Source organism: Aethalodelphis obliquidens, unplaced genomic scaffold (assembly GCF_003676395.1).
Source record: "Aethalodelphis obliquidens isolate GAN/ISIS:26980383/991018 unplaced genomic scaffold, ASM367639v1 scaffold45, whole genome shotgun sequence".
Classification (NCBI taxonomy): domain Eukaryota; kingdom Metazoa; phylum Chordata; class Mammalia; order Artiodactyla; family Delphinidae; genus Aethalodelphis; species Aethalodelphis obliquidens.
In genome coordinates, this window is record NW_020837989.1 from 10,995,474 (window position 1) to 11,023,413 (window position 27,940).

Sequence of the window (27,940 nt, forward strand, 5' to 3'; positions counted from 1 at the left end):
ATCATCACCACTACCTACTTCCGGAACTTTTTCTTCATCCCGAACAAGAACTCTACCCATTAAATAATACCTCCCTATTCTCCCTCTCCCCAACCCCTGGTAAGCTCTGTTTCTATCTGTATGTATTTGTCTATTTTAGGCACCTCATGTAAGTGAAATTATACAGCATTTGTCCTTTTGCATCAGGCTTATTTCACTTAGTATAATGTGTTCAAGGTTCATTCATGTAGCATGTATCAGAATTTCATTCCTTTTTAGGCTGAATAAGATTCTGCTCTATGCATATACCACATTTTGTTTTTCCATTCATCTGTTGACAGACATTTGGATTGTTTCTACTATTTGATTACTATGAATAACGCCACTATGAATATTAGTGTACAAGTATCTGTTTGAATCCCTTTCAATTATTTTAGTATATACTTAGGATAGGAATTGCTGGATTGCATGGTAATTCTATGTTTAACTTTTTTTTTTTTTTTTTTTGCGGTACGCGGGCCTCTCACCGCTGTGGGCTCTCCCGTTGCGGAGCACAGGCTCAGGACGCGCAGGCTCAGCGGCCATGGCTCACGGGCCCAGCCGCTCCGCGGCATGTGGGATCTTCCCGGACCGGGGCACGAACCCGTGTCCCCCGCATCGGCAGGCGGACTCCCAACCACTGCGCCACCAGGGAAGCCCCTAGCTGAGATTTTGATAGGCATTTTGTAGAATCTGTAGATCAATTGAGGCTACATTGCTTTTCCCACTTAACAGTATATTCTGGACAGCAGGCCATAAAAGTATATAAAGATACTTCTCATTCTCTCTTTCAGCTGTGTAGTGCTGCATTTTATGGGTGTCACTTGTTTACTCAACCTGTTCCCTACTGAAGGACATTCAGGTTGTTTCCAGCCTTTTGCTATTACTGATACTGCAATAGTGAAAAACTTTTTGCATCTGGCTTTTTGTATTTTGGCCAGAACTACTTTGAGATAGATTCCTAGAAGTGGGTTTGCTAAGATAAAGTTTGTTAAAACAAAGGATAAAGGCATATGTAATTTTAGACTCTGTATTGCCAAATTATCTCCATAGAGGGTGTATCATTTTGAATCCCCACCAGGAATTTATGAGAGTACCTATTTCCCCACATTCTCTCTCTAGAATATGTTGTCAAGTTTCCATCTTCAGAAAAACCCAGCAGTAGAGTAAGATTTGAAACTTACAAAGTACGTTTTCTCTGTCTTATAAGTAGCCTTATAATGTTCTAAAAGGGAAGAAACACACCTTAAATGCCCTCATCAAAACACACATAGATGACCTCATCCACCCTTGTGTATTTTGTGTGTACAGGATATCCAGGTTCAAAACCCATGTATCTAAAATTCATAAACATGTAAAATTTAGAGTTTACACAGATCTTTTTGGCAGTGGATAGAATGGATTTGAGGAACCCACCATATAATAGTTATGATAAATGTTCATTAAAACTTCCTTTTTAGCCAGAAGAAGCTTTTATGTACATCTCACAAGACATAAAGACTCTGTCTGAGTTCATTTCTCCTTTACGTTAGTCTTTCCTGACCTCTTCCTGCCAAACATAAATTAGATGTTATCCCTCTTTGCCCTTCCACAGCACCCAGCCATTTCTCTGTGACAGAACACTCCAGGAACCTAGCTATAGATGGTTGCATTGTATCGTATTGTATCATAACCATTAGGTTTCTTTTTGCCTGAATTCCTCATTTGACTGAACACTTTGAGGAATCTGTGCTTTGCTCATCTCCATCCATCAGCAACCCAGCATATATTATTAGCTTGATACGTAATGAACACTTGTTTATTCAGTGGCCATTTTACAACTATTTATTGTATATTTATCATACAGGTGATGAGGCTAAAAGAGTAAACCAAGGAACATGGTTTCCTTCATCTTAAACCTAATCATCTATACAACATAAATATTTGCATAAACAAATATGTAGTTATAAAATGTGGTAAGGGCTTTGAAGGAAAAGTGCAGGATACTGTGCTAGAAACTAACGGAAGGACCTAATTTTGATTGCAGGGGATCATAAAAGCCTCAGAGACAGTAACACACATACTTACTTGCCTGATTCAAACCATAACCTATAGCCTCCAGTAAAATGAACAAAAATCCATAATTTACTCAATGAAAAAGATTGTGGATGATTTTTAAATGTCACACCTAACAGGTTGCAGATTATTTTCCTGATGTTCTGATGTAATAGCTGATTTCCTCCAGCTCTGACCTTTCTCTGGGCAGAGCTTTAAATGCTATTTTGTGATCTGTCAGCTCATCTGTGCTGGCTCTGGAGATGTATTTATGAAGCTTCTCTGGGGAAAATATAACTATTATTATCTTCTACAGATTCTCTTGAGATAGTTACCTCAGAGAATAATACAGCCAGTAAACAGGCAAAGGGGAATAACAACATCTTGCCACCCATATAAAAAGAAAAGCCAAGTCCCAAGCTCAGATGATAATGAGGAACAATTAGATCAGACTCTTACCCAGAGAATTTATCAGGGGTCCAGAGAAAAAAAATGTTAGAAGTTAACACTTTTTGTGCTTCTGGAGAACTGTAGACTTCCAGCAGAGAGACAATCCAAGGGGATGAGTTTGGGTCACTGATGGATCACAAATTACCACTTGTGATTCAGAGAGTGGCTGGGCAGGTCCTGGCTGGGCTGAGAGGGTTCCAGGACGTGCTGAGTCATACATTTTGATTGGTCATTTCTCCAGAGTGGATGAAGTGGAGAGAGGGCAAGTTCATCTGGTTCATGGTATCATCTAACCCTCTGCCTCTCTAGCCAGAAAAGCAATTTATTTCCTTACTGACCTAGCTGCCCCTGTCTCAGAATTCCAGGGCAGGCAGAGGACTTCCCAGTGCCACTACCAAATACAGAGATTCTTACTTTGCCCTCCGTGCCCTTCTCCTAGTCTCTCATTTGTAATGCATCCCACTTCTGATTACCTGACTAGTGTTTATAGTCCAACTAGATCAATTGCATCTTCAGAAATGTTTTGATCTTTCCTGTCTCTGCTCCCATCTCATGAGGCTTTCCATGCAACTCTAGTTCTGATATCCAGCCCTTGGAACTCTACCAGGGAAGCAGGAGTAGGCATAATTTTTTTTTTTTTAATCTCAAACTGAAATATATTAAGTTGCAAGTGGTGATTTTGTTTCTCTAAAACATCATGCTAAAAGGCTCTTGAAATTTTTAAAAATTGATTTTGCAGTGGTGTATAATTTTTTAAAGTTCAGTTTCAGAGTTTTGGAAGTAATGATACATGGATAAGCAACATTAAAATAAAATATAAGTTAACACTAAGTGTTTTAAAGAATTTGGGGGTGGGATGTAGGATCTAGATGTGCTATGACTTTCTGGTTTTGTAGTTTGGCAAGGAATCAAACCTCGCATCTTCAGCTTACATTTATAAGGGGACAAATACTATTCCTATTTCATAGGAACTAGTATTTGAAGATGTATGAGATAATGCATGTAATATTTTAGCATAACACCTCAAAAATATTAACTGTCTTAGACTTCACGAATGTATGATTTCCTTAAGTTTCCCCCAGGGGTCTACTTCTTGAGTCTGCTCCCTCAAATATATTTTTCAATTCATCAAATTCTGTCATAGTGAAGATACCTCTCCCAGCTAGACGCCAATCCTGATTGAACACACCTATATGCTTTAAAACAGCAACAGAAAACAAACTAATATCCATTAAGTGCACTCTGAGGAGAAAAAACACAAACAGTGCTGATTGGATTCACTTACATTTTTAACCACAAGTCTCAAATAGATATTAAGAAAGTCCTAATTCTCTATTGATTTTATACTTTCAGTCACTTAGCTTTTCTCCTCAAAATTTCCTATACTGGGCCCATTCCTCATTCTCAGTTGGTAACTCATGTGTCACAGAGGCAATGGCATGAGAACTACTTCATCTGCCCAGCAGCAAATCCACCACTTTAGGAATATATACAGTTACGTACTCTGCCTTCTGTCCTAGTACAGTGAAAGAAGTGCCCTGGCTTCTCCCTAAGGCCAGCACACTTAGCTGTGCCCTGAATCACATCCATCTCTCCACATTCAGCAGCTTGCTCTAGCTATCTTCCCTTTTCTATCCTACATTACCAGGTCCTTCCTCTTGATGGGCTCATACTCTGCATTCAAACTTGCTTATGCACATTTGAAAAATATATATATAGTATACATAATAAAATAAATGTTGATAAATAAAAATAATATATAAAAATAAATACTTAAAATATGTGTTATAGTGTCTAGTGATATATACAAAAGGATACTAGAACATGACCAACTAGGGTTTATCTTAGGATCAAGGTTGTTTTAAGATTTGCAGATCAATTAATTTACTTCACCACATAATAGAAATGATCTTGATAAAACAAAAACCCATTTGACAAAATTTAATACCCGTTCATGATCAAAACTTCTAGCAAACTAGGACTGGAAGCAAACTTTCTTATTGTGATCATGGATATCTACAAAGAGCTTACAGCAAACATACGAAATCTTGAAATCCCTAAAACCTTCCCCATGAAATCAGGACAAACACATAAGGATGTCCGCTATATTCGACATTGTTCTCAATGCAAATACAATGGGCATGAAAGTAAAAGGTAAGAAGATGGGAAAGGAAGAACTAATAATGTCACTGTTAGTTAATGACATGATTGTAAATATTGAAGGTCCAAAAGAATCTACAGGCCTACTGGTAGAAAGAATAAGAGAATTTAACAAGGTCATTGGACATAAAATCAATATGGAAAATCAACTGTATTTTGGTAAACAAGCAACAAACTACTAGAAAATTAAATTTTGATAAACAATTACTATTTATAATAATTTAAAAACACTAAATACCTAGAAATAAATCTAAAGACAAATATGCTAGAACTCTACACTAAAAACTGAAACTAAAGACAGAAATTAAAGGATACCTTAATTATGTCTGTGTGTATTTGATAAATTGGAAGGTTTAATAGTTTTCAAATATTTTAATTCTCCCTGGACTAGTCTATAAATTCAATGTAACCCAATATAAATAACAGCAGCTTTAAAATACAAATTGACAAGCTGATTATGAAATTTATATGGAATTGAAAAGGTCCAACTATAATGAAGATAATCAAGAAGGAGCATTATGGGTTTTTTGGGGTTTTTTTTTGCGGTACGCGGGCCTCTTACTGCTGTGGCCCCTCCCGTCACGGAGCAACAGGCTCCGGACGCGCAGGCTCAGCGGCCATGGCTCACGGGCACAGCCGCTCCGCGGCACGTGGGATCCTCCCGGACCGGGGCACGAACCCGTGTCCCCTGCATCGGCAGGCGGACTCTCAACCAGGGAAGCCCAAGAAGGAGCATTATTTTACTGAATTCTTTTACCAGTCTGAAGCTGTAGTCCTTAGGGTAGTGTGATAAATGTGTCAAGGTACACAAGTAGATCAATAGAACAAAGTCTGGAAACCCACACGTATATGATGACTAATAACAAATGTGTTACTGTGATTCAGGAAGGAAAACATAAAAGCTCCAATAAATGGTGTTGGGTTAATTAGATAGCCATATGGGGAAAGAAAGTGAATCTTGGTCCTGGAATATAGATCTAAATGTAAAAGCTAAAACAACAAAGCTTCTAGGAAACAGGATAGATATTTTCACATTGGTATGGGCAAAGATTACCTAAACATGACACAGAAAGCACTACCCATAAAGGAAAAGGTTGATAAATTATACCACATTTAAATTCAAGCTTTAATGATTATTTTAAAAAACATCATTATAGAGTGAAAAGGTAAGTCACAGATTGGGCAAATAATTTACATCCTCAAAAAGACTTGTTTACAGAATATATAAAGAACTTCTACGGATCAATGAGAAAAAGAGGCAAACCATAAAAAGATGGACCAAAAACTCAAGCACTTCTCAAGAACAGGTTCCCAATGGCCAATAAGCATATAAAAATGTTCCCAAACTCTAAGTCACCAGGGAAACTCAATCTGAAACCAAATGAGATACAATTAACACATTTACTGGAACACCTATATGTAAAGAAACTGACAATACCAAGTGTTGGTGAGGTTTTAGAGTAACTTGAATTCTCACATCTTGCTGATGTGAATATAAATTGGTACAGCTTCTTTGGAAAACTGTTTGCCAGGTAAACCTACATAAATCTTAGGATCCAGTGATTTAATTCCTAGGTTTATTGCCCCCAAATGTGTGTACTTTTGTTTACCAAAATATACAAAGAAGAATGTTAACAGCAAGACTATTTGTAAAAGTTTCAAACTGGAAACAACCCAAACATCCATCAGTAATAAGATGTATATACACACACTACTGTATATAAAATAGATAACCAACAAGGACCTACTGTAGAGCACAGGGAACTATTACTCAATATTTTGTAATAACCTATAAGGGAAAAGAATCTGAAAAAGGATATATATATATATATAACACAACACTGTATATCACCTATACTTCAATTAAAAATTGTGTTGCAGTGCTTCCCTGGTGGCGTGGTGGTTGGGAGTCCGCCTGCCGATGCAGGGGATGCGGGTTCGTGCCCCGGTCCGGGAAGATCCCACATGCCGCGGAGCGGCTGGGCCCGTGAGCCATGGCCGCTGAGCCTGTGCGTCCGGAGCCTGTGCTCCGCGACGGGAGAGGCCACAACAGTGAGAGGCCCGCGTACCGCAAAAAAAAAAAAAAAAAAAATTGTGTTGCATAATAAAAAATAGTAAGATGTATAAATAAGTCATGGGATATTCATACAGTGGACTATGATAGAGAAATGACAATACACTATTGCTGCTTGTGACAACATGGATTAATCTCAAAACACAACAAAACCACTTTGCACTCCACCCTTGAAAAAGAAGATTACTCAGTCCCATGCTCTGATCAAGCCACTCCCTTCCACCTTTTGTCCAGCCATTTGGAGTTGGCTCATATCAAGGTCACCACATCTATCCCTTCCCAAGTCAGTGGACAGTTGTCTCCTTATTCTTGACTTCTCTGCAGCGCTTGAAATGGTTTACATGCCTTCTTTTCTGAAACACTTTCCTTTCTTGATTCTAGGATTCTCTCCTGATTTACCCCTAGCTTGTTGGCTAGGTTCCTGGGAGTACCTTCTTTGTCTAGTTCCCTGAGTCTTCCTCCTCTGTCAGAACTACTGTATTAAATGCTCTAGGTCTTGAGTCCTCAGCCCTTTTTTTTAATGTATTCTCCCTCCAAAGGTGCTTCCTTCAAGTCTCTGATTTAAATAGCACCTATAAGCCAATGATTCCCATATTCATGTTTTGTGGGACTTCTCCTTTGACTCTGGATTTCTCTTCTGAGCACCAGACTCAATGCCTATTCAACAGCATGACTAAGATGCAGCTCAAAGTCAACAGAGAGTTCTTGTTAATTAAAGAGAGTTCTTGATTTTGACAATGAATCTGCTCCTCTTCAGTGAATGACACAATTATTCACCAAGTTTTTCCGGCCAACAATCTAGGAGTCATTATTTGTTTCACTCTTTCTTCTAGCCAAGGGGTAAGCATGTTTCTGAGCAAGGCCAGTTGGATTCCCTCCCAGGACTTTGAACGTTGAGTCCGTGATGCAAGGTTAGAAAATTGGCTGGAGCTGATTCATCCCAGCTGAGATACCCTGCATGCAGGCAGCCCGGAGAAGCTGGAAAAGGTAAGGAAGTAAGTCCTCCCCCCTAGAGCCTTCGGAAGGAACACAGCCCTGTGATAGCTTGGTTTTAGCTCAGGAAGACTGATTTTGCACTTCTGTCCATTACTTCCTGCTACCTAGAGTCCCAGAACTGCCTTTGTCCCTCACCCTCCTGAGACCTACTTCTTCAAGCTTTACTTCTGATACTATGTAAGCTACCACATATTCTTCCAATGAATTTCTAAGGAATCCTTTGTAATATTGAGGGATAAATGAATAAGTCTGCATTATAAAGATCTAGTTCCTTGGCCATTAGCCCAACAGTCAGTCAGTCAACAACTATATGGAACAAGTACTATGTATTGGCCACACGATAACACTGTAGTCTGCCAAGTTCTTCTTCAGGGACTGATTCCTTCTTCCCCAACTATCCAGGTTCATCAGGGACAACTTCTTCCTATGACAACACTGGATAATTCAGGATAATCTCCCCTTCTCAAGATCCTTAATTTAATCACATCTCTTCCTAAGTTAACAAAGCTGACACTGGTTAAAGTAGTAAGGAGAGAGTTTAGTCCGTAATATCCTACTGCAATAGAAAGAGTCCACATGTATATGTATAACTGATTCACTTTGCTATAAAGCAGAAACTAACACACCATTGTAAAGCAATTATACTCTAATAAAGATGTAAAAAAAAAAGAAAGAGTCCAGTTGTGAACTGAACTCAACTTTGATTTGTTGAATAAGGAATAGAGAGGGTGGTGAGCGGGGGCTCAGAAGAGCCAGCAAGTGAAAACTTACAAAAACTGGGAAGGCAGGGTTGGTTCACGTGAATCCCGCCTGGTTTGTTAACTGACGCCGTGTATGGAAATTGGGCTCCTCCCCTTCCGCAGTGGCTGGGAGACAGGGGCCCTGTCTTCAGGTGTTCGTGGAGCAAACAGTGAATTTTTCTCCAGCCTTGAGTTTTCTCAGGCAAGCACTATGAGTGGGCTAGGGTCATCCTAGGATGAGGCCTTGAGCTGTTAAAAAGGATGTTAGTGTTTTGTTCAAGTCTTTATTGGGTAGGGTTGAGGCCTAGCTGAGAAGAGGGCCCAGTGGAGAGTGGCTAGAGCTTGGGCAAGAATCATCATCACCAGGTGGGCCCAATGCAATCACAGGAGTCCTTAAAAGGTGAAAGAGGAAGGCAGAAGGTCAGAGAGAGGTTTGAAGATGGAAGAAGGAGCCATGAACCGAGGCATGCAGGCAGCCCGGAGAAGCTGGAAAAGGTAAGGAAGTAAGTCCTCCCCGCAGAGCCTTCAGAAGGAACACAGCCCTGTGATAGCTTGGTTTTAGCTCAGGAAGACTGATTTTACACTTCTGACCTCCAGAATTGTAATATAATACATCTGTGTTTAAAAAAAATTTTTCCATATTCTTTTAATGAGGGAAAATTATAGTGAAATGCACAGATATTAAGTATAAAATGTAATGAATTTTTACAAATATATACTCTCCTGTGAGCAACGCCACAATAAAGATAATGGAATCTTTCAATCACTCCCTAAGTTTTCCACATGCAACCTTCTAGTTAATCTCTACATTCCATAGGTAATCATTGTTCTGATTAGTTTTGCCTGTGAAGTTTCAGTGCAAATAACCATGCAGGGCAAAGGGAAAATAATGTTTTCATTATATTACGAAAATAGCTTTAACCTCAGCTACTTCAGTTCCTGTTGTTTTAAGCCACTAAGTTGGTGGTAATTTGTTGTTGTTTTGTGTGGGCGGTAATTTGTTAAAGCAGCAATAGAAAACTATTACGACAGTTATTCTGAGTGACGATATATGGGTAGTTGTTATTTTCATTAGAACACGCTGTAGTTCCTTATTTTATATCAAGACATTTATTTTAGATTCAAAGAAATTGTTTGAGTTAAAATTTTAGAACAAAAGACTTTCTAATGCCCAAGCCAGCTCAAGTTCAGGTGCCTCTGTCCGCCTGAGAATCTTTAGAATCGTCTCTGGCTATGGGGGCAGGGGGGTCATGTCATTTCTGGGAGGGGCCTCAGAGTTGTTTGTTTAAAGCCATCATTTATTAAATATCTACTGTGTTTGAGATGCCTTATATACATGTTCTTATTTGTATCTGTACCTTCTGCTATGGATATTGCTCTAATTGCCAGTTATAGATGAGGAAACCAAGAAAAACATATAATGTAACTTGCTTCGTTTACACAGTTAGCAAGTGGCGAAACGGGGATTCAAACTCGGGTCCCTCTGACCTCAGGGCCTACGAAGAATCTGGAATGGGCGTGATTATATGGGGCTGTGTGTGAGTGTGCAAGAGGTGGCAGAGGTATGATGGGCAAAGAGCAAAAAACCAGGAGCCAGAAGACTAGTCCCGCTGCTAATTCACTTCGTTTGTTCATTCATTCATTCAACATATATTTATTGAGCCCTTTCTGTGAGCTGGGCACTATTGTAGGAGCTGGAGAGTGAGGCAGTAAACAAAAGATACTAACGTATCTGCGTCGTGGAGTTTGTATTCTGGTGGGGTGTGGAGAAAGATCAACAAATAAATTGCATTTCTGTACGTATTTTGTAAGAGAGTCTCACAGGACATCTGTGGGGGAGGATAGAGGATAGCAGGAAGAGCAGGGTCTTTGAAATCAGGATTCCTGGGTTTGGGTCCTGGCTGTGTGACTCTGGGGAAATGGTGTAACCTCTCTGAGCCTCAGTTTCTTCAGGTGTAAAATGGGAATAATCCCCATCCACGTAGGTTGTTGGGATGAATACATGAGAACATATATGTAAAACCCAAAGTAATAGAAGCTATTATGGTTGATGCTGGGACTCTGAAGGCTGCCCTGAGTTCTCAAAGGTCTCTGATTGCGTGAAGAGGTGCTGGCACTCTGAGTCACAGATGATAGAGGTTGCTTCCAGGGAACTCATTTATGTGACTGTGTTGAGCTATCTCACGGGGCTCCCTTTTCGCACTCCCAGTACCCATGGTCCTTTTCATTTAACACAGACAGTCGCATCTTCTCATTTTCTGAAATCACACGAGGACCCTTGGGGTTCACGGGACGGGAGGAACGGGAGACGCGGGTGAGGAGAGCGCGGAGCCCTGAGTGGCTGTGCGCAGCTGCAGGCTTAATCTCAGTGAACAAAAGCCGCCTGGGGATCGGCTGTGCCGGGCAGGACTCAGGCGCTTGTTTTGCGGGCTGTGGGTTGCCAGGGCTTTGTTTAGAGGCCCTCAGGGAGGGGCTCGCAGGAAGATTGTATTTGCTTTTCTTGGATGTCAGCCCTGTCGGGCAGCCTTCACTTTATAACATGGCCTTTATCTGATAACTGTGTTCTGAGTCGGGCCAGGTCTGGAGAGGTCTGGAGAGGCTGAATTTTAATTCAGAAGGTTCTTCCACCCTTAACACTGATGCTCCCAGACTAGTGACCTTCCTTCCCTGAAAACCCTCAAAACATACCACCCACACCCCTCTTTCTACTTAGTTCCTTCATGCACTTCTCATAGTTGATATATTCACGCGCTATTTGTGCTCAGTACTGCGTCCCCACGGTACGGGCCTCTGTTACAGTTAGGGTCCCCAGGTTGAGCAAATAAAAATACAACATGCCCACAAATTAGAAATTCACATAATGAGTAATTTTTACTTAAAATATGTCCTGTGTGATCCTTGGGACATATACTAAAAGTTATTGGTTATTTACCTGAAATTCAAATCTAATTATGCATCCTGTATTTTATCTGGCAACCCTGATTATAAATCGTGATGCTCCGGAAATATATACATGAATGAAGGAATGAATGGGACTCATGCATAATCAGATGCAGACATTTTACTGGAAAGTCCACACTGTTAGGAGTGGTTTCAAGGTGATAGGATTATTGGAGAATTTTCAGTTCTCTATGTGATTTTCTGTTTTTCAACTTGCAATGAGCAGAAAAGTTTTCAAAGATCATATGTGTCTGTGTTTATACCAATATAGTCATAAACCAACGTCTTAACGTTAGTGTAAAACCTGCTTGAAAGAGAAACAATTTGTGTTTTCCTTCAACCTGAAAACCAGAATTTTCTGAACACATCCCCAGAGGACATTTTGAGCATCCCTGAGAAGATTATTATTAAAAGCAATATTGGCAGGCCAACACAACGTATCAGCAAAAGAGAGTACATGAATGGGTACAGAAGTACATGAGTGTCTAAAAAATGTTACTATTATTTTGTTAATCATACAATGCTTCCTTAGAAAATCGGCTCCTGAAGTTTTGGGGATACAAAGCTCAGTCTAGTTAAACCCAGGATAGAAAAATCTTGATTCAATTGTACATAATACACAGGGAATCTTTTCTTTGATTTGCAGAATGCAGGTGGAAGACAAAACAAACATAAGCTCTTACAGGGAATGAGTTGAAGGCTCTTCCCCCCTTCCTTCACCACACACAGCTTGCCAGGATGTCTTGGGACCAAGCACCCTTCAGATTTGTCTTTTGGAGTTCCACACTGGCCACCAGTGATGGGCACTTGAGAATGCTATGCCTTAATGGAGCAAGGAAATTAAGAGCTACCGTTTGTAAGATGCTTACTATGTGCTGGGCACCGGGCAGAGCACTTGATTATACTTCACTCATAGAAACAACCCGAATTACACACATTAAGCGTATCTTATAACAATGGGACTTAAAAATGATAAAGTAAATTACAGTCACATCTCCTGAAGCACTGCAAGGTGCTTAATAGTTGTGGAAAGATCACTTATATTTACTATGCTGTACTGAGTAAGGCAGAAAGCATTTATTAGAAGGAGAAAAATGCTGAAGTCTGAAGACTTTTATCTCAAGGTTTGCAAGACAAAGGGGTTTCTGCTGTACCTTTGGGAATGTCCCTTATCAGTTTCCAGTTCTGAATGTGGTATTAGAGTCATGGGGGTGGAGCTGTCTCTTCTCTCTCTTCTATCATGTTAATGGTGCCCAGGATTCTGCTGTAAGATTCAGTGTCAGAAGTGAGAAGAAGGGTAGAATAGGATATATGTCCTGTTATTGCCAAGTCAGGATGCACAGACAAGAGAATGATGTCTGGAGTGAAACCAAGTGAGCAAGTAGCAAAATCTATACTCTTTGGCCAGCTTAAAGTCTCACAACACTCATGTTATTAAAAAAAAAAAAAAAAAGGGAATAGAATGAAATCAACGTGGCCTGCTCAGGGATGACAGACAAGCATGAGAGGGCAAAATGGTACATGTGCCCTTACAAAGGTTTCCTGGTCTTAAAAGAAGAAAATTAGTTTGGTTGAACTTTTGAAGGAGGACAGTGTGAGTTTGAACAAAGGGAGGATCATCATTGTGAAGAGAGGGAAAAAAAGGCAATTTGATGATTGCTAAGGACGGGGAAGAAAGAGCTGCATCCATTTAACTCTTCACATGGCAGCATTGTGAAGAGGCCATTGTAAAATACTGATTAAATACACCGAGGCTGGGCCAAAATGAGCTTCCCCATGTCTGAACAGTGCATACACTCTAACAGACCTATTTCCAAGTCACACAGAACCATCTTCTTTTCAACTGTGGCATAGAGTCTTCAAGCAAATTGTGTATTAAGTGAACTGTATAAATTAAAGATGGAGGGAGACAGGTTTTATGCACTGATTCCTCTAGAGAATCTCCCTAAACACACAGTGACATTTCGATGATTTTTCCATTAGTATTCTCTGAACAGAGATCTCTTTTTTTTTTTTCCCTTTGCTAGTAAGTAAGAACTGCTTGGTATACATATTTAAATAACAGTCATACTGAATTAGCTTTAAGAACTGGCTCTTAACATAATGGATGCATTAAAATGTAGAGCAAAATGAGCCAGCCACATAGAGACCTCCATGGGTAGGAAGAGAGCAGGAAGCAGTAGATAATGCAAGCGTCTCCGCTGTCTCCTAAGGCTTGGATTATGATAATGGCTTTGAGAGCAGATCAGTCATTTAATGTCTAGCTACTGACATAAATTAGCTCCGGTTGTGTTAAAGTCTATTTGGTGAGAAAGGCAGCACCCGTCCTTTTCCAACTCACAGGTATATATGTGGCTGCTTAAGGAGTATGCTGCAAGGAAAAAAGGTTGATTGCCAATCACTTTAAGAAGAAAGTGTTTTGTACAAGTCCTAACAGTCAACCTCATCTCTGCCAGTGATGCCGTACTTTGCTCTCCAAGTCCCTGCCCCACGAGTAAGGGGGAAAAAGACCTAATGAGTGAGAAGACATCTGAACTCATTCCTTGCCAGCCTATTGAATGACAATGCTTTAAAAAAAATACTGACCTCAAGGACAAGGGGAAATAATGGCAACTGAACTGAGCAGTATTTACTGGTGATAATATAACATTTTTGTTTCTTTATAAAGTCAAAGAAGCCAAGGCGAACGAAAGTCCCGAGGAAGATACCAATGAGGGTTTTGCCAATGCACATGTAGAAATCAGGATGTGTTTATGTAAGAGGATTTGTGGGTGAAGGTAGGAGTGTCCCATTCAGAGGTCCAAGAAAACCACTTACCACAAATTAACCAGGAAAGGATGCTCCAGCCCCTGCATGATCTGGAGCTCCTTGAAGACATTCCTCACTTCATTGCGCTCCACACACTTTTGTTTGTTCATGTACTTCATCGCATACATCTTCTTGGTATCGTTCTTCTGTACGATGCAGACCTAATGGTGCCAACCAGAGTGAGAAAGTGATTAGGGAGATGATGGATCACGGGAATGAGACAGAACAAGACCGTTTATCACAGCATGGAGGCCCCATCACTTGCAAATTCTCTGATGTTGAAGTTGCCACTTAGCTCTGATTTCAGAGTAAAAAATTTCACTTTCTTCCCCTGTACCAAGTCGATTTCTAAATCTCTGCCTTCTCAAACAAGTTTGCCTGTTTTTGCTTTTGGGGATTTTTAAGACAGCATTTTGGGGAAAATAGCTGCCTCCATGTCAGGAATCTTCCAATAACTAACAGCATCCTTATTCTGCTTTTTAGTGACCAAAATAGGCATGACTAAACTGTCAAGATGAACAATATTGTGCGAGAATTTCTGTTGACAGCCACAGGTGATACAACCAAAAAGGACTTGAAGCATGGGGATAAACACGAAGCGTGATGTGCATGTTTGTGAAACTCTTTTAGAGGTTCATATAATGCCTGATAAAGTCGACAGCAGAGGATTCTAAAATGCAAGTTCACTATGAAATATGAGGTATTCTGTTAAAGTATGTTTCCACAAGACACAATAGTAATCAGGATATGAATCTAGAAGATTCTTACAAAGAATTGGACTGAATGTGTATGAATTTTATGGTAGGATTTTTGTGGTAGGTTTTTTAAAAATAAAACTGTGGTACAATTGGGGAAAACAGAAATCAGGTGGCTTCTTTCCCACATGAAAAGATTTAATTCTTATACTGACAAGACAACTGTTACTGAATGTACTGGTACAACTTGCAAATGATTATGAAATCTTACTCTCCCCATTAGTGTAGAGAAAGCCTCCAACTCTAGTGAGTAAACTGATTTGACTTTGAGATAATTCTGAGAACATACATGTTCATTATGTAGCTGCCTGTCTCATACTTTGCTCAAACTGTGGTAATAATTTTATAAAAACCCATTATGAAAACATCTCTGAATTATCATTTACTGTGGTCCCAGTAACTAATCTGAACCTTCTTGGGCTCTCTGTTCTCTGAGCTACATACCCCATTATTGGTTAATCATTTTGGTTCTCACCTTCCCAAAACTGCCTTTTCCAATGGCTCTTAAAATTTCAAAGTGGTCAAAGTTGACTGTAAAACAAACAAAAAGAACATCATGAGTGATTCAGGTGCTCTTTTAGTAGCTAATGAATAATATATAAAGATTGAACTAAACCTAAGTACTGTATTTAAAACAGCATTCCTTAACATGACCATTCATTCATCCAATAGACATTTCTTTAACACTTAATCACATTGCTTAGTACTGGGGGATATAGTAGTAATAGAGTAGAAATAAAATCTCTACTTTTATGGAGACTGTAGTCTAGTGAAGTCTCCCCAGAGAGACTCTTACGGATTAAATAGTCACAAAATGAGTGGACAATTAAAACTCTTGGTGAACGTTAAGAAAGAGAGAAGTTGTTGGGCTCTAAGTGGATATAACAGGGTTTCACATAGGTGGCCAGAGACCTGGTCCTCTGTGCATAGAATTCTACTAAGGGTTGGCACTTTAAAAATCTTCTCCTTGTCTGTTTTCTCACTAAAACCGCTCTTTAGTGTATCCAAATGATCTCAATTTTCCCAAGTAAGAAACTATTACACATGTAAGTTTACAGAATGAGTTGATCCCCAAGGCACAGATATCTAAGAGAAGAGGATGATTATGAGTATAAAAGTCTATTTTATACACTTCATTTGAAGTTGAGATGATCTTTTCCATCTGCCATTTAAAAATTTCCACTCCTAAACTTTAAATGGAATATAATCTATAAAAATATTGAATCACTGTGCTATATACCGGAAACTAATACATTTTAAATCAACTATACATCAATTAAAAAATAATAACATGTTCACTCCTTCCTAGGAGCAGTAGATGTTTAATGTATAGATAGCATGGTCTCTTGGGTAAATGCTCAAGAAATGCTTGGTGAAGAGAAGAACAAAGCCTAGATTCTCCCAGACAGGTGACATTCTTTGGTTCCTTTCCTTGATGATCTGCAGAAAATGTCCCACTTTCTTTCCTGGTTTTTGAAATAAGGGTTTAGATGAGTAAAATTCCAAATGAGGGATTTTAAGAACTTAATCAGAAAAGATTGCAAAGTACAAGAAGGTGCCATTCTTCTCTTTAAAAGACATAATTTGTCGATTTCAAAAATTATCAGATTAGCTCCTTCTGAAGGAAAGAGAGATGAGTAATGGGACCTCTCATCTTCCAAGCTTTCTCAAGGTGAAAACATTTTTATAACGTGACTTAATCACCACTTCTTTTAAACTCCCAACCCACTTTATTTCAAAAAAAAAAACCAAAACATTTAATCATGTGAGGCAGCATGTCTATTACAAATAATCCTGGATTTGGCCTGTAAACAATGATGTAATTCTGGTAAATGACAGATTCTTTTTTTAAATTTTATTGAAGTATAGTTGATTTACAATGTTATGTTAATTTCTCCTGTAAAGTAAAGTGATTCAGTTATACATATATGTATATTCTTTTTCATATTCTTTTCCATTATGGTTTTATCACAGGATATCGAATACAGTTCCCTGTGCTCTATAGTAGGACCTTGTTGTTTACCCATCCTGTATATAATAGTTTGTATCTGCTAATCCCAAACTCCCAGTCCTTCCCTCCCCCACTCACCCCTTCCCCTTGGCAACCACAAGTCTGTTCTCTAGAACTGAGTCTTTTCTGTCTCGTAGATAAGTTCATTTGTATCATTTTTTTAGATTCCACCTATAAGTGATATCATATGATATTTGTCTTTCTCTGTCTGGCTTACTTCACTTAGTATGATAATCTCTAGGTCCATCCATGTTGCTGCAAATGGCATTATTTCATTCTTTTTTATGTCCGAGTAATATTCCATTGTATATATACCATGTCTTCTTTATCCATTCCTCTGTCGATGGACATTTAGGGTGCTTCCATGTCTTGGCTATTGTAAATAATGTGGCTATGGACATAGGGGTGCACGTATCTTTTTGAATTATAGTTTTGTCTGGCTATATGCCCAGGACTGGGATTGCTGGATCATATGGCAACTCTATTTTTAGTTTTTTGAGGAACCCCCATACTGTTCTTCATAGTGGCTGCACCAATTTACATTCCCACCAACAGTGTAAGAGGGTTCCCTTTTCTCCACACCCTATCCAACATTTGTAATGATGTCCTTTCTGCCTGATGTGAGGTGGTACCTCACTGCAGATTTGATTTGCATTTCTCTAATAATTAGTGATGTTCAGCATCTTTTCATGTGCCTATTCGCCATCTGTATTTCTTCTTTGGAGAAATGTCTATGTAGGTTTTCTGCCCATTTTTCGATTGGGTTGTTTGGTTTTTTTTTGTTGTTGAGTTGTATGAGCTGTTTGTATATTTTGGAAATTAAGCCCTTGTCTCTCACATCATTTGCAAATATTTTCTCCCAGTCCATAGGTTGTCTTTTTGTTTATGGTTTCCTTTGCTGTGCAAAGGCTTATAAATTTTATTAGGTCCCATTTGTTTATTTTTGCTTTTATTTCTATTGCTTTGGGAGACTGACCTAAGAAAACATTGGTACAATTTATGTCAGAGAATGTTTTGCCTATGTTCTATTCTAGGCGTTTTATGGTGTCATGTCTTATATTTAAGTCTTTAAGCCTAAATGACAGATTCTGAGTCTCCATTTTCTCATCTGTAAAAATGGGACTGACCCTGCTAGATAAAGAAATACTTTTTATCCAGAAAAATGCTAATAAAACAATTTACTTACTTAAGTCATTCATTTGACTATGTTGTCTTCCCGAACTCCTTGAGTTCTGAGTTTCTTTCATTCACTAGATCATAAACTCTATGAGGGCAGAGATTATATGTTGCTTTGTTCACCTGTGTTTTCCTGGCAACTCAGAAAATTCCTGGCTTGGGGTAGTTGAAGACATCTCTTTGCACTTCCCATAGAGCCTGGTACAGTGATTTACATGTAAATCTCACATAAATCTGGTTCTCAACAAATAAAGTAAGATGTAAAGATACAGAAGAACCCCCAAACAGTTGCTTCTTGTAAACCAGAGCAGTGTGAGAATGTGGGTCTTCTAGGGAAGTGTTTTGTAAACTGAGTCAAGACCCATTAATAAATTATGAAATAAATTTAGTTGTAATAAAGAACATTAAAAAATTTAATGGAATGGAATAGATAATAAAATATCAGAAATGTCTCAAATGTAGTTAGAGTAGTATTGACTCTGAAACTTTTGTTTCAGTTTACATCTGTGTGTAGATAGACGTGTACTGTACCATGAGGATTCTTTTAGTCTATATTTTACTATGAGTTGTGGTCAAAATAACTTGAAGAACACTTTTGTAAGTTTTTTCTTAAGTTTCAAACTGAAATAACCAATGCAATGATTTCCTCACACTCATCACATGAGGCTGAGTTATGCATTAGGTACTATGGAAGTGTTAACTAACCAAGATTTATTTCATTTTTAGCAAATCCAGTAACTCACAGTGGTTTCTTCACTAGCAGCCTAGCCTACAATGCTGTGATGATGTCTTGAATCTCCAAGTATATAGCAGGTACCTAGAAAGCAGGACGTTCCATTGCGATATCAATCCATTTCACGAACCGTGTCTCTTTATAAGCCATTTTAAGCTTTAATGAAAATGATAAAGGATTAGATGCCAGGTTGCTGATAAATTTCTACTAGCAGAACTGCCTTAATTAATGTCAGGTTAGGTCCCAGAAAAGTGGCAACCTTAAGGTTTTAGAGATACTACATCTTATTTATGCCTTTGTTTCTAGTCAGTCAAAGAAAGATCCAACTCCAGTCCAATGCCATAGTGCCTAAGGTCACTTCCCTGTATAATAATACATCCTGGAGAGAAAGCCGATGACACGCTGAAAGTGACTGAAAAATAAGCTCTTATTCCATCCTTACGGTCCCTTCTTAAATGTCCAACAACAGCAACACTAGTTTGGAGGAAGGCTGATTGAAAAGGCAACCAAACCTCATCAATTCAGACAAAATGAGAGAGAGAGATGAAGTCAGAACTGTGGATTATTTTGTCAACGGAAAACCAATTATATTACAGGCATATAGGCTTTGCCTAAGGGGAGTATGCAATAGCACACCCACTGTGTGCTTAAACCTTTGATCACCCTGTGCAGTATTAACCAGCAGATTACATATGGCCCACAGGCAAAATGGGCCTGCTGCCTGTATTTGTGCCTCCTGTGAGCTAAGATTGGTTTTACATTTTTAAAGGATTTTAAAAAAAACAATAAAGAATATGCAATAGAGACCATATGAAAATCGATGCCATAATATTTACTAGCTGGCCCTTTACAAAAAATTTACCAGCCCCTGAGATTAAGAGCACTGTCTGTGGAGACAGACTACCTGAGTTCAAATTCCAGCTCCTACAATGAATACTTGTGTAATCCTGGCAATTTTTTTTTCCTGTCGATTTATTTCCATGCTCTGTATCTTCATTGATAAAATAGGGATCAAAATAATATATACATCATAGGGTTTACAGCAAAATGAAATGTGTTAACATATGTAAAGTACTTAGAATATGAACTGGAACAAACTACTTTTACTAGTACTACGACTACTGCTTAGGGAATAGGCTAATTCAGAGCTCCCAGCAAATACCATAGTAAGCTGCTATCATGACACCTGGATATTAGCAGGCAACACGGAAGTAAATGGCAGCTGTCAGTGTCATTTCTACACATCTGGGCTTTGCAGTCTGTGGTGTGGTGGCCTTGCAGCAGTGTTTTCTTCAATCTCTGAAGCAAAGTTAACCTTTGTTGTGGCTTCTTCTTGTGTCTTGTCCTTGTATCATGTTCTAAAACTTTCCTTCTGGTTCCTGGAGAAGCTCTGGTGCCAAGAAGAAAAAAAGGGTCTCCTGGAGACCCTGTTAGACCCTGGGTCTTTGTGGGGTTTTGAAGGTCATGGTTGAGTGTAGGGAGAGACAGAATCTGGTTCTCACTTACACTGATAGGTCTGGGCCAGGGAATGCGGCCTGCGGGGAAACAAACAGGCAACAGCAGCTCAACCTCCGGCACCTTCCTCTCTGCCTCAGTCTTGCTTTCACACAGGTCTTCTCACCTCAGTCTTAGCAACCATCATGTCAGTACGTACAGTATTCTTAAGGCTGCCTGGAGATATATCAGGTTAATAGACAAAGCTGAACAGATCCTAACGTTATGAGATCCCACGGAATATTTTTATTTATTTTTAAAACTAAGTATCTTAAAAGGACTTATTTTAGAGTTTTTCTTTTGGATAGGTGCACATTCTCCACTAATCAACCAGACACAGAAATTCTATAGGCATTGGAGGTCTGTTTATGTATGTTTCCTTTGTATTCTCTCAATAACCTTACGGCTTTTACAGATAGGCGTGTTCAGCCTCAGAGAGATTAAATAATTGGCCATGATTACAACTAGTATTGTGACTCACTCATCTTGGGGTTAGGTTCGTAAGTCAGAAAGTAAGGCAAAACCTGTTCAGTAAAAACTACACATGTAAATCCTTGGAGAAGGTACCCCATTTGAAGACCAAGACAAACTGTCAAAGTCCAATTCAGTTTTGTTTTCCTTGTGTGAGCACCCAAGGAATTGCATTTAGGGGCTATTGTATGAAAAACAAATGTTTAAGCACTAAAATCACCCTCAGCTCTTTGGTAGGCTTGAATTTATAAGTCACATGGACAGTAAGACCAACTGAGGGGACAGCAGTTGACTGTTGTCACAAAGCCACACCCAACACTTGAGTGGAGGAGTGGATAGAATAAATCCACCTTCATGTAAATTCATATACACCTTTCTGATCCTGCACCCACATTGTTAATCTCTATAGCTGTCCACCCATTCCAGAGGTAGAATCAGGAGAAGCAAGGTGGAACTTCTTTGTCTATCCTTCTAGAATCACAAGTCAGGCTTTCCCAAGTCTTTCCCTAAACGGAAGCGTACTGATGGTGGGATTCAGGCCTGATGCTCTTTATTTCCTTTGTTCTCCCCAGTATCTCTTGTTCTCCCCAGTATCCCTTTGTATCTCCCCAGTCTAAACATTGTGGTCAGTAAACAGTGTTGAGGGAAAGAAGAGGGGAAACACTTTTTAGACTTTGTTATACCACCCTGACAGTTGGAATTTGGGAGAAGAGCATTCTAGAAAGTAAAGCAGAAAATCCATTCTTTTTTCTACTTTTGAGGTAAAAATATTTAGAAAATATTTTATTTTTTCTTTAAAAATATTTCAGCCTTCCTAAGTATGGAATCATGAACATACGTGAGATCACTGAGAACCGCACTCCTTGATATTTCTGTAAACCTTTCTATTGATGAGAGAACAAGGACACCAGTGGTGGGACCCTAGATAAGTTACTCCATCTTTTCAAATCATAAGGTCCCCATCTGTAGAACAGAGCTAATTAAACTTGACTCGCCAGTGGTTTTGAAGATGACATGCTATAAACCAGAAGTATAATGTCTGGCCCACTGAAAGCTAAAAGTTACAAATGATAAAAAAAGTACAATTATTCAGAGAAAATTAAGTCTTCTTCCCATTGCAAAATTTTAGTTCTATTCCTAGAAGGCAACCACTATTAACCATTTCTTCTGTATCCTTTAAGAGATTTTTTCCTGCATATTATATGTATTCCCTTTTGACAGCAATAGCAAGGTACTAGCATTCCTGTAGGAACAGAGATTATAAGCCCTTTCTACATAATTATACCATTACATATAGCTCTATATCTAATTATTTTAAATAGCTCCTTTATGCTTTATTGCATAAATATACCATAAAATATTTAGCCTGTTGATGGACGTTCAAAGATGATTTAATTATCTGCTATTTCCTACAATACTACCATAAACATCCTTGATCAGCTTATGTACATGTGTTGTAGGCTAACTTTATAAAAGTAGAACTACTGGGACAAAGATTATGTGGATTTTCCAATTTAACGGATATTGTCAACAGCCCTCCAAAGATGTTGCACCCAATCTCCTTCCAGCAACGTGTGAGAGTGACATTTTGTCCACCACCCTGCCAACACTATCACATCAACTGTCCTTTATCTGACAAGTGAAAAAAAATTGAATTATTTACTTTATACAGTTGACCCTTGAACAATGTAGGGGGTTAGGGGTGCCAGCCCTGCTCTCAGCAAAAATCCACATGTAATTTATAGTCAGCCTTCCAAATCTGAGGTTCCTCTGTATCTGTGTTTTCGTATCTGCGGATTTAATCCAAGGTAGATTGTGTACTACTGTAGTTACCGTAGTACGTATTTATTTTACAAAATTAGTGGACCACACAATTGCTGTTCAAAGGTCAGCTGTATTTCTTTAATGAGTAAAGTCTCATATCTTTGTACATTTATTTTTTCAAAGAACTGCCTATTCATATATTTTGCCTGTTTCTAATGAGTTATTCTTATGGATTTGCAAATGCATTTAAAATGTTAAGTAAATTAACTTTCTCTTAGTACATCTCGGAAATATTTTTCTAGGCTGCCCATTTGGCTTTTGACTTTAAAACCTTTTTAATAAGGTAGAAAACTTAAGTGTTAAATTTATATTTTATAGTCAAATTTTATATGGTCAAATGTATCCATCTTTCCCTTTTTGTCCCTCTGGACTTAAGTCTTTTTAAAAAAGGCTTTTTGTTGTTGTTGTTGTTAAAAGCATGTACTTGGATTTTAAATCAATAGCTTTTGACATTTCTAAAATACAACATAATTTATTCTAAGGTTATATCTATCCAAGATACACAGAGCAAAAAAGTTTCCAAATTCCAACAATTCTAAAAACTCCTGCTACTGCTTAAATTAAAAGCCCAAACAATCAATCATTTCCTTGCATGCCATCATGCCAATGTGATTGTTAATAAGGGGATACTTCTAAGTGCTTTGGGAAATATCCTCTTGAAGCAGGCTCTCCATATCTTGCTTATGTTGGCAATTTATTTAGTAAACACTTTACTTATACAGCACGATGTTAAATTCCAGTGCTGTTTGGTCCCAACTGATACGTTACACACATTGGTTGCTTAAACATGACACTGGGGTTGGCTGTGGTTCTCTAAAGGCAGAGTCAATTCCACATGGAGACAGTAATGGCTTAGCTGGCCCCATGTGCCCCTTCTTCACTCCAGTTCAGGAAGTGTGTGTGTGTGTGTGTGTGTGTGTGTGCGCGCGCGCGCGTAAGTGTGTGTAATTCCTCCCCCCACTACAGCAGAATAGACACTTAGGTGGAGTAAAGGTGCAGATGATGCTCACTGAACTTGGTCTGCGTTCACCGACAGCAAAGCTGTACTGATGGCTCACGCAGTAACAACCAGGCATTGTGCTCTGTGCTGCGGAGAAAGAAAGCCAAGGTTGCCTACCTTCCTGGGGCTGACAGTCTAGTGGGACACCAGAATAATTAATAATAGCTAATATCTTTTTGTAAGGAATATCAGGTATTAGTCTAAGCATGTTATATAGATATATTATCTCAATTTTCCATCAATCCGATGAAATAGTACTACTATTATTGCCATTGTTTTAAGCTGAGCAAACTGCAGCCCAGAGTAATGAAGTAATTTTCTCAAGGCCACAGTGTAAACAAGGGGCAGCTCCAAGGGGTGAAGTCCGGAGCTGTCCTCAAACGCTGTTCTCTGCTGCAGCCCATTAAATGTAGATAATTGTACCCGAGAAAGTACTATATGCAGCACGGAGTCAGGGAAAGACTTGTCTCACAACAGTGTCCATCTTTCTGGCTTGTCTTCTTCAGCAAGATCTTTTTTTTCATGGATCCTGTCTTATAACACTGATCCCACCAACCATGTGCGGTCACTGGTATCTGTCACTCATCATGTCCCCCACCCTTTGCCAGAAGCCCTGGTCTGGGAGTGGGACTGTGACCTGAGTCATTCCAATCTATATACTCTACATGCAGGGTTTTCTGATCTGCAAATGCATGCTTCCCCGCTATCACAAAGCTGTCTGAACATGAGAACAGAACTGGCCAAATGGAGAAAAAGCAGGTCGGTAGGTCCCAGGAAATGAAACCAACACATGGAATAAAGTGGACTTGCACGATAAAAAGGGATCCCTGATAGCATTAAAGTGTGCGGCTTCCTATTCAGATAGGGCCTATCTTGATTACTCTGCAGGCACCCTGATATTCTTCCAATAATTTTTAAAGTTTTATGTTTTTAGCAAAACTCATTCAAGTTCCAACTAACACAAGCTCCACTGCTGTAGGGAGAAAATCAGAGCGTCATGGGAACATACAGCAGGAACAGCTGTCCAGGAAATGCAGTAAAACATCTTAGAGGAGGTGATTAGGACCTGAGAAAAATGTTACAAGGGACTTCCTCTTTCTATTTTTTCTTATTTTTATCCCTACATTGAATTGGAGTATCAGAAAGATAATCTCCAAGGAAAAGAAATGAAACCTACACATACATGACTGCAGTGTGAAGGAATGCATATGTACTGAGAGCCTCATGTTGTCCTACAGTGATTCCCAAATATGTCTGCCCACCAAAATCACACAAAACACTGTTTCAGGGCTTCCCTGGTGGCGCAGTGGCTGAGAGTCCGCCTGCCGATGCAGGGGACACGGGTTCATGCCCCGGTCCGGGAAGATGCCACATGCTGCGGAGCGGCTGGGCCCGTGAGCCATGGCCGCTAAGCCTGCGCGTCCGGAGCCTGTGCTCCGCGACGGGAGAGGCCACAACAGTGAGAGGCCCGCGTACCGCAAAAAACCCCCCAAAAACCCCACTGTTTTAAAGATGCAGTTACATGGGCCTCATCTGAATCAGACTCTGGAGGCTGGACCTAAGATTTTGATGGAAACTTCCCGGAACCAGTCTGCAGGGCTTTATTTACGAACCACTGTTTTGTTCACTAAAAACCATGGGAGTTCTAAGGTGGGAGAAATTTCTTCCTACGGTAGAAGATGAAAAGAGCTTCAGGGAAGGGCAGCATCTCATCTGGGCCTCACAGAAAGGGTAAGAGTTGAACAAGTGACCAAGCAGTGGCGCGCAGGGAGGATGTACTTCCTGAACGACTCAAACCCTAGTGTGATGAGGCTCTCAATAAATAGTTTTCTTAATTTGATTTCCAAGGCCTCAGACCTCCCCTTCTACCTCTGCCCCCATCCCCATGAATTGGAAGCGAATTAATAATCGTGTCTATAAATAATGAATAGGCCTCTGTTGCCTGCACTGTGCCACATCTTAGGTCAAAGTTGATAATTATACTCATTATCTATTAGGTGCACCCATTGTATAGGCACTGATCCAGTGCTTTATAAACATTATCCTAATTAATCCTTACCAAAACACCATAAGGTTGTCATATTATTGCTGCTTTGTGGATGAGTTACAGAGACTCAAAAAAGTTAAATCTCCCAGGGGTGGTGCTTGGACTTGAAACTGACGATGTGTGGCTCCAGGTTTGTTGATCTTAATAGTACAGATGAGTCCTGGAAGTTTTGCGATACAATATGGTGGTTATGAGCATGAAATTCAGGGTTTGGGTTTGGGTTGCCCTGCTTACTAGCTATGGACTTTAAATTAGTTAACTTCTCTGAGTTTAAATTTCCTTCTCTGTAAAACTGATTGCATTTAGTATCCCTTCTAAGGTTATTAGGAGGACTAGGTGAAATAAGGCATATCAAAGGTGCTTATCAAGAGTTTTTAGTTAGAACTCAATAAAAGTATCATTATTACTGTTTTCGCTATCGTTACTGGATGAGTCACTGTGGTATCAGCCCAGAACAGTGCTTTTCTTGCCAAAACATTAGGCAAAATGATGTTGGGACATGACACAGGATGAACAGTACCAAGAATATACCCTCTATGAAGGCAGACACTGGGCCCATCCTGTTGACTATGGTATCTACATTGCCTACAACCATGTTGGGCATGTAGCACGTGCATAATCAATGCTTATTAAGTGGAGGAAGTACCGTCACCAAAGTTTAACAGAGTATGTAATAGCTTAGGAGGAAGCGTTTTAAAGATATTTTTCTTCATGTTTATTTCTTAGCATGTCATCATTTAAAATTGGTACCTCCACACAACATTGTAAATTAACTATACTTCAATTAAAAACTAAAAAAAATTTTTAATAAAATGGGTAGCAGCTCCCAAGGAATATCTTACCAATTATCTGACCTATTATGAAAAGGCTTCTTAATGAGCTAGGCAATTAAGAAAGGAAGTCTCCATTTGAATGGTGACAACTTCAGATTTCTCTGAAGGCACTAGATTTACATCTTAATCACCTCAAGGATTGATTTACTCATTCTTTGAGCCCAAAAGTGTCAAGAACTGCCATGCTCTGAACTGCCATCTTCCACCCTACCAACCACATAACCAACAACTATCCTAAGCAAGGACATGGATGAAAACCCCAGGAACTGAAGGATAATTAACAGCAGGAGTCAAATTGCCTTTGTCACTGCTGCATGATCTTCAAACAGAAGTAAATGTATCTCACTATGGCAACTGGAAGGTACCCACATGAAATTAGTCTTCCATATACCTCATCATACCTTCCATATACCTCCCGCTGTCACTCTGCCCATTTATTTTTAAGAATGGACACTGCATGATTTGCCAAAAAGGGAATAAAAGGACCGAAAAAAAATTGAAGCGCTGGCAAAAAATAGTTCTTTTGGTGGATTTTACCAGTTTTCCATTAATTAGGTGAATTATGCTATATTCCCAAATGGAGGCAGTTGGCAAAAAAACTACTTACACCCTTTCAAGACAGTCACAACAAGGAGGAAGGAAATTCAACTCACTCCTCCAGAAGCCATAGCTTTACTAGCAAGTCAGATCAACCAATATTCTTTGAGCATCTCTATGCCCAGGACTGTGCTAGGCACTGATGGAAAAACAAAAGGAGCTTGGGTTCAAGTCACGTCCTCAGGAAACTGAGTATGACTCATTCAGTTGTATTTGTGAGAACCTGGATAATCAAATGCCCCTGCCTCACTTACATTTTATTTTGCTATAGTGTATTTATCGTTGGAATCCATTTTTTAATCTTTCTGGAATTAAATGAGTATAAATAAATACATAGACAAATAAGTAGACAAATGAAAGCCATCAAGTGTTTGGTATAGAAAGCAGCTCTATGGAGAGGGGAGCAAGTATTGGGGCATGGCAATTTTGCTTCTTGGTTTTTAGTGAAGGTGGAATGCTTTGATGAAAGATAAAAAATGATTTGAGTCAGACAGAATTGCACTGGAATCCGAGATGCACCACTTACAAGATAAATGGAATTAGGAAATTCACTGGCCGTTTCTGAGTTTCAATTTCTTGTTCATAATGAATATTTTTTATATAAAACTCATGCTTTTATCATAAATACAGAAAAGTAGAAGAAAAACAAAATCATCTAAAGATGATTACTATTTCGATTAGTTTTTCTATCTTTTAGACATTTTTATTTTTATCATTTTTATTTTATCTATATCTACATTAAACACTGATGTTAGTCCTATGATCCACTTGTCTCACGC

The 27,940-nt window shown here is 39.1% G+C and overlaps 1 protein-coding gene across 1 annotated transcript in view; it reads right to left on the reverse strand.

The window, feature by feature from the left end:
- STK32A (serine/threonine kinase 32A) overlaps nucleotides 1-27,940 on the reverse strand; it is a 120,926-nt gene that overhangs the window by 71,264 nt on the left and 21,722 nt on the right. Inside the window, exons 3-4 of the mRNA XM_027081695.1 lie at nucleotides 15,451-15,506; nucleotides 14,230-14,381 (exon numbers count right to left, since the gene is read on the reverse strand). Of these exons, the coding sequence (XP_026937496.1) occupies nucleotides 14,230-14,381; nucleotides 15,451-15,506 (208 nt within the window). The remainder of the gene's footprint in view (nucleotides 1-14,229; nucleotides 14,382-15,450; nucleotides 15,507-27,940) is intronic.